This window comes from Mauremys reevesii, linkage group 7 (assembly GCF_016161935.1).
Source record: "Mauremys reevesii isolate NIE-2019 linkage group 7, ASM1616193v1, whole genome shotgun sequence".
Lineage (NCBI taxonomy): Eukaryota > Metazoa > Chordata > Testudines > Geoemydidae > Mauremys > Mauremys reevesii.
Window position 1 is genome coordinate 118,860,889 of NC_052629.1, and position 7,884 is coordinate 118,868,772.

At 46.4% G+C, this 7,884-nt stretch overlaps 1 protein-coding gene across 1 annotated transcript in view; it reads right to left on the bottom strand.

Annotated features, from left to right (window-relative positions):
• The window catches only part of LOC120369527 (monocarboxylate transporter 2-like), a 59,367-nt gene extending 51,765 nt beyond the window's left edge, over positions 1 to 7,602 (bottom strand). Inside the window, exon 1 of the mRNA XM_039482959.1 lies at positions 7,543 to 7,602. Within this exon, the coding sequence (XP_039338893.1) occupies positions 7,543 to 7,567 (25 nt within the window). The 5' untranslated portion in view covers positions 7,568 to 7,602. The remainder of the gene's footprint in view (positions 1 to 7,542) is intronic.
• Between the last annotated feature and the right edge of the window lie 282 nt (positions 7,603 to 7,884).

The following is a 7,884-nucleotide window of genomic DNA, read 5'->3' on the forward strand; positions in this document are numbered from 1 at the left end:
TACTTCAGTTGGGACAGGGGACAAACTCCTCAAAATCGGGACAGTTCCGATTTTATCGGGACATCTGGTCACCCTGTCTGGATCTGAGAGGCAGTTGTACCACATCTCCCTCACCCATCTAAGTCAAGCTGAGATTCTTGGTGGGGCAAAAACTTTTGACTGTCATCAACTTTATCAGATATCAGGGTCAACCACTCATTTTGGGTGTTCGCCTCATGCGCTGAATTTCAGTTTCGGGTGTTATCCCACCAGTTAGATACTAGACCTCATAGTGTGAAGTTCTGCAATCTGTACAATTGCTCAGATTCCCCATTAATTAGAACTGGGTGGACATTCTGAAATCTGAAAGCAAACAAAGCTCTCTCAGTCCAAAATTCAGGCTCAGTTCCCCAGAAGACTCACATTTTCAGATGAAATTGGGCTGGAGACCCCAGGTTCCATCAACCTGCTTAGCATTTGTTCATTTGGTGAGTGAGATGCGGGTGGCCTGAAGTCCTCCCAGACATCAGACACACTATCACTGGAGATATGTTTGGGGCCTGGGCAGCTGGTTCACTCTCTTCACTTTCTGAGTTTTTGTTTAGCAGAGCAGTAATTAAACAATGCAAATAGAGACTATAGATATAAACCAAGGTACTGGATATTTACAAGAACTACGAGGAACAGACAACGATCCCAAATTTGGGATGGCATCCACAGTCACTGACATAGGTGAGAAAAAGAAACCTATCCAATAAAGCAAACTATGTGGCAATACAGGACATTGCATCCCCTGAACTCTGCATCCGCTAACTAAATTAATTCTAGGGATGGTTAGGTCTCGATTCAGAAAGAGGGCTGCAGAGGTGGACGAGTGTGGAGAATTTATGTAAATAAGTGTGCCAGAAGCAATCCAAAACCCACTGTGGGGATTTTATGATAAAGGCCTAAGAACAGATCTTGGGGATCCAAAGATTGTGCTCTTTGGAATTGTGAAATATACAGCTGGCTATTTTATTAAACTTTCTCACTTAGAGGGTAACATCTGGGAAAGACTGAGACATAACATTGGGGTAGGTTTGTGGATAGGCCCATTACTAGGAAATCCTTTAGGGTCAGATCCTTCTGTCCATTCCATGGTGTGCACAAAGGTGCATCAATACCAGCAAGGAGGAGCCAGGTAATGAGGAATAGCTACCAGCAGACCGACTTAATAAGAAACCTGGGCTTGAAGCTGCATGAGAATTAAAGGTGCATACATGACCAGAGAGGGGCAACCAACCTCAACAGCATGCTTGCCTCGCAACTCAGTGGGTATTTTGGTGGAAATCCTAGTCCCTCCAACACATACACACCTCTCAAAATGCTGTGTTCCTTCTGCAGGGGTACGGGACTAGCCGCCACAAATCAGGGATGCGTGGCAACTGGGGTGCGGAGTCGCACAGGGTATGTCCACTCTGCAATTAGAGACCTCTGGCTGGCCTGTTCCAGCTGACTTGGGCTCACGGGGCTCAGGGCAAGGAGCTGTTAAATTGTGGTGCAGATCTTTGCGCTCAGGCGGCAGCCCGAGGTCTGGGACTCTCCCAGCTCGCAGGGTCCTAGAGCCCAGGCCCCAGCCCAAGCCTGAATGTCTACACTGTAATTAAACAGCGCTGTAACCAGAGCCCCGCGAGCCCAAGTGAGTTGCATAGGCTAGCCATGGGTGTCTAATTTCAATGTTGACATGCCCACAGGCACCCTGCTGCCTAGTCAGCCTGCAGAGCTCAATTGCACTGATCCAGCTACATTTCTGTCCTGACATACTTCATGCAGGATTGGCAGGGGCAGCAACTGGCCCTGCAAGAGAGTTCAAGTGTATCGGTATGAACTGATAGCAGCACAGCAAGCAGCTAGGGACATGGCAATCTTCTCCAGCTCATCATGTCCCTTTCCATTTAGTAATGTTTTACAAGAGGTCAAGGAGAGATCAAAACAGAAATTTGGTGTTTGCTAAGCTCCAGTATTAATAGCAGAGAAGAGGCCAAACTGCCAGAGGAATTCATACAAGAAATAATTCTGTTCTCCAGGGAAATGCTTAAATAGCTCAAGTCCCAGGTCTATGTGGTAACAGCAGATGGGTACATACACCATCACTGCTGGAAAGGATGGTTTCCTATAAACCCGAAACTAGACATAGCAGTGAGATTTTCTTTTTTAGCAACTATTTCAATCAGAATAACCTGAATAGAGTGTTATTGTTGCCGTGTTGCTCCCCAGATATTGGAAACTGGGTAGTTGAGAGAATAGCTTCACTAACTAATAAAAGATATTACTTCACCCATCTTGTTTCTCTAATAACCCATATTATGTAGAAAAAACAGATATGATTCCTTTAAATCTAATAACCAGAATGTTTTCACTCGGCAATTATTCCCTGGCTACTACATTGCAAATATCCTTGCTTACCTTTTAATCCTGGAGTGGACCCTATTCTGTTACATTTGGGAAATGGTTACCTAAGAAGAGGGAAATAACATGGTTGAGGTTTTCAAAGCAGTGCAGGGGACTCAGCTATTCATTTCAAAAGAGGATGTGTGGCTAAATCCCCTCCACAGCTTAGAAAATCTCAGCCTCTGTATTTAATTCTATCCTGACTGGGGTGGGGGGGGGGGAAAGCTGGCAGTTTTTAAAATTATGTACATACATGGCCAAATGCATGGCTTGTGCAGAAAGATGTATAACTAGAAGGTTAGTCAGTGGGTGCTGCAGTGTCCCTTTGGACAGAGAAGAAACAGGAGTCCATTGTTTGCAACGAATATAAAGGGGCTTGTTTATTGAGGCCACTGGACATAGACATTCTCTGTAACATAAAGTCTTTAAATCATGATTTGAGGACTTCAGTAACTAAGCCAGAGGTTGGGGTCTATTACAGGAGTGAGTGTGAGACTGCCTGTGACCTCCATCGTGCAGAAGGTCAGACTAGATCAGAGGTGGGCAAACTACATCCTGTGGGACCGTCCTGCCCAGCCCCTGAGCTCCCAGCTGGGAGGCTAGCCCCCGGCCCATCCACCGCTGTCCCCACTCCCCCGCAGTCCCTGCGCGCTGTGCTGCCATGTCGCTCCTGCCAGGTAGCATGGGCGGCATGGCTGGCTCCGGCTGGGTGGCGGGGCTGCGAGCTCCTGCTGCTCTGAGCAGCATGGGCGGGCAGGAGAGATTGGATAAGGGGCAGGGGACCCCGGGGGACAGTCAGGGGCAGGTCCAGCTCCAGGCACCAGTGCAGCAAGCAGGTGCTCGGGGCGGCCAATGGGAAGGGGTGGCACGTCTGGGTCTTCAGCAGCAATTCGGCGGCAGGTCCCTTGGTCCCTCTCGGAGGGAAGGACCTGCTGCCAAACAATGAAGGGGTGGCGGTGGAGCTGCCGCCGGAGTGCTGCAGATCGTGGCTTCTTTTTTTTCCGCCACTCGGTGCGGCAAAAACGCTGGAGCTGGCCCTGGTCAAGGGACAGGGAGCAGGGGACAGTTGGATGGGGCAGATGTTCTAGGGGGGAAGGGGGGGCAATCAGGAGACAGGGAACGGGGGGGTTAGATAGGTGTGGGAATCCCGGGGAGGGCTCTCAGGGAGAGGGGGTGTGGATAGGGGTCAGGGCAGTCAGGGGACATGGAGTGGGGGGGTGGATAGGGGCGTGGTCCCGGGGGCAGTTAGGGGCAGGGGTGTGGATAGGGGTCGGGGCAGTCAGGGGACAGGGAGCAGGGGTTGGATAGGGGTGGGGTCCTGGGGGGCAGTTAGGGGCGGGGGTCCCGGGTGGGGGCAGTCAGGGGACAAGTAGCAGGGGGGGTTGGATGGGTTGGGCGTTCTGAGGGGGGGCTGTCAGGAGGTGGGAAGTGGGAGGGGGCAGATAGAGATAGGAGACACAGCCTTACCTACCCAGCCCTCCATACCGTTTTGTAATGCCGATGTGGCCCTCAGGCCAAAATGTTTGCCCACCCCTGGACTAGATGATGCTGATGGTCCCTTCTGGCTTAAATTCTATGAATCTATGATACCACAGTCATTCCCAGTCCATGGTTTTCTGCTCCCAGACTAAGGCCTTCTCTTCACTACCAAGAAAAGGAATGTTTTTACCTCAGGGTAGCGCACACATGTGAGCTAGTCTGAGTTAAAAACAGTGAAGACAAGGCACTTCAGTGTTACCATAAGGTAAACGAGGTGAGATCAGGCATTTTAGTTTTATTGCGAGGTAAATTAGGGCAGGATAGGGTGCTGACCTTACCTAGTTTACCCTATGGTAAAACTAAGAGCCTTGTCATCACTATGTTTTTAGCTCAGAATAGCTTGCACGGGTCAGTTACCCTAAGGCAAAAGCCAGGACATTTTTAGCGGTGAAGACAATGCCTAGCTAAACACAGCTTGTGTTGCATAGTGTCACCACACAGGGTGTCTCTAAATCCTGGACCGGCCAGTAGTGGAAGAAATGGGTGCAAAGGAGTCTAAAGATCTTGTCGACATAAGAGAAAGTTGTACCAGTTTAACTTAAATTGTGAGTCAGTATCTTGCTCTTTCTCTGGCTCAATTAATGTCTACAAAGTGGAAATCCTTCAACTGGAGAAAAGTGAAAAAGAGACAGACTGACTTTATAGCGGGGTGGCTCAGGGCACTCAGCTGGGACATGGGGTACCAAGTTCAAGTCCCTCTTCTGGCTGTTTTAGAGCCAGGACTTAAGCCTGGGTCCCCCACAGCCCAGCTGAGGAGCCTGATGGTCAGGACACTGGCAATTCTGGGCGTCTTTCCCTTGAAAAATTTCTGAGGGGTTTGGTTTCAGCTCAGTGCAGAACAGGAAAAATCTTTGAAATAGCAAAAGTTTTCTCAGGAAGGGAAAACTTTCCCCACCCAGCTCTAGTCACTTGTTCTAACTAATCGAGGAAGGAAGCAGAGATCCTTTATTGTGTTTACCTTTAGGACACAGCTCAGAGAGGACAGTGGTAGAAGATGACAGAACAAGGAGTAATGGTGGATCTAGACTGTTCTCAGTGGTAGAAGATGACAGAACAAGGAGTAATGGTCTCAAGTTGCAGAGGGGGAGGTTTAGGTTGGACATTAGGAAAATCTTTTTCACTAGGAGGGTGGTGAAGCACTGGAATGGGTTCCCTAGGGAGGTGGTGGAATCTCCTTCCTTAGAGGTTTTTAAGGTCAGGCTTGACAAAGCCCTGGCTGGGATGATTTAGTTGGGTTTCGTCCTGCTTTGAGCAGGGGGCTGGACTAGATGACCTCCTGAGGTCCCTTCCAACCCTGAGATTCTATGATTCTATGGTGATCGCGGCATTAAATGCCTAGAGAGATTAGACTGCACATCAGCCATGGCCAGGTTTGCTTTGGACTAGAGCTGTGCAGAAAAGACATGGCTGTCTGAAAGGGGATCAGACCCCTGAGCTCGGGTACAGAATGCTGCAGCTTGATGTTACTGTGGGTAGAGATGGTCTGTTTGCTTACATTTTCCCCACTGCTTTGCTCTTTGTGCTCGTTGGCTGTTGTTCGCCAGATCAAACGTAAGGTTTTACTATTAACTTTCAAGGTCCTATCTGGATTGCTCTTCAGTGTCATTGAACTGTCGTTTGACACTTTTGTTCCTTCCATTGTACCCTGTTCGAACAGAAAAGATGAGGATTTTGGTCCCGAGGGTAGTGCTAGTTCAAGCTCTCTGCAGCCTTGGGTCAATGGAATGGCCTCTCAAATAGCCCTGAAAATGCCAGTCTTTTAAAGAAGGGGTTTGTCTACTCTTGAGCACACCAGATCTTCTGGCTCTAAGCTCAGGGGGCTAACTCAAGTCTCAGCTGGAGCAGTTCAGCCTGCTAAATTGAGGCAAGCTAGTGCAATTCCACCTATGCAGGCTGGGATGCTCACTCCGAGCTGCAGGATAGACACACCCTTTCTTTCAAGCGCCTTTTGCCAGGCACTCCCTTAACATGGTTGGAAGCTACTATGACAAGATTCTTATTATAGTGATCACAGGCACGGAACCGGTTTCTAAAAATTACATTAGGCCCTTAGCCTCCGCTTCATCTCTTTGGGATGACACTTTCTATGCTTCTAGCACTCATGTTAAAGGTGAGTGTTTGAGAGGAGAGGAGGAACTATGATTTCAATTGAAGTCAATATCAGAATGCCCACTGATTTCAGTAGAGCCCGCCTTTCATCCAGAAAACTTCAGCCATATCTGTTAAGCCATTTTGGAATTAGCCAAGTGTGAAAAAAATCTTTAACTTTTCCTGCTAAAAATAATTAAGATTTTTTCTGTGCATAGTTAGCTCAGAAATTGCTGTGTTAAAAACTGAAGTTGAGATTTCCAAAGGAGATTTTCCCACACGATTCTCACTGTAAGTAATGAAAGTTGTGCGTCTACACCCACATGGAAACTTTTATAATCTCAGTAGGGTGACCGGATGTCCTGATTTTATAGGGACTGTCCCGATATTTGGGGATTTTTCTTATATAGGCTCCTATAACCCCCACCTGATTTTTCATACCTGCTGTCTGGTCACCCTAAATCTCAGCCTGAACTTTCCTATGACTTAAGCAAGGAATACTCTGATAGAGCTGGTCAACATTTTCCATTGAAAAATAGTTTATGAAAAATGGCCTTTCAAAAATAAAATTCGTGAAAAAGTTTCCTTAAAAAATGTTTGACCAAAAAAATAACTCCATAAGACCCCCAAATTTTGGAAATTTGGTATTTTGAAATTTGTTTTCACCTTTTGCTTTCCTCTTTATCCTCCCCACCCCTTTGCTATTAAATACAGTAGAATGAACGCTAGTGAGCACCCATCTCCCCCTCCTCCCCTTCTCATTTTCTCTTTTGCCCCTCTAACTTTTCCAAAGTTAAGGACATTTTGAAAAGTTTGATGAACAAAGAGTAAAGAAGAGAAAAACCCACCCTGCAGATTATATAGGGTTCCTAGGTGCTAGAGTAATACAAAAAATAAAAATAGTGTATGTGGTGTAAAAAAGAGGAAAACACAAAATTGCAGTAATGACAATCTGAAATTTATCTATAATTTCAATGTTTTAAAAAAAAGTTTCACAATTTTAAAACACAAAAATAAGCCCGTTTGAGACAAAAATGAATGAAATTTCTCCAGTTTCTTTTTTCAATCAGTGGTATTCATCGTTAAATACAAAACAATAGCAACGGAAATTACCCATGTGCAGTGATTGCACACACCTTTCCCTTGATATGATCCTGCTTTATTTTTATTAAAGTTTTAAAAAATAATCATAGAATCATAGAAGATGAGGGTTGGAAGGGACGTCAGGAAGTCATCTAGTCCAACCCCCTGCTCAAAGCAGGACCAATCCCCAACTAAATCATCCTAGCCAGGGCTTTGTCAATAATAATTCAACCTACATTTTGAAGATCTGCTTTCATTTTTTAAAACTCAATTTTCCCAGTCACCGATCTGAGTGGAACACAGCACTTCACAGGATCTAGCCCCCCCAAACTTTCTAGAGGATAACATTTTTCCCCACCCAGTTTTTAAGCAGATATATTCCTTTCCTGACCCAAAGAAAGCCAGCACTCTCGTTTCACTCACCTCCCCCGTAGGTAGTCGCACACATGATGGAAGTCACCCATGCAATCTGGCTGTAGGATACATTAAAAACCATCCGGAGTTCTTTGAAATAGACTGTGAAAGCTTTAGGGAAGGAATATGCAAATCCGACAGAGATGGCAGCTCCAAATACCACTGCCCATCCCCATCCACCATCAGGAGGGGTATAGCCTAGGTCTGTGTTAGCTGGGGGAGACATAGCTAACCTAGATTTCAGCCAAGAAAGCAGGTGTCTGGGAGTCCTGAAAAACAAAGTGCATACCTACAAATTAGCATTTCATATTTAGCCCTAAACTTTATAGACTTGTGTACTAAGTTCAATCA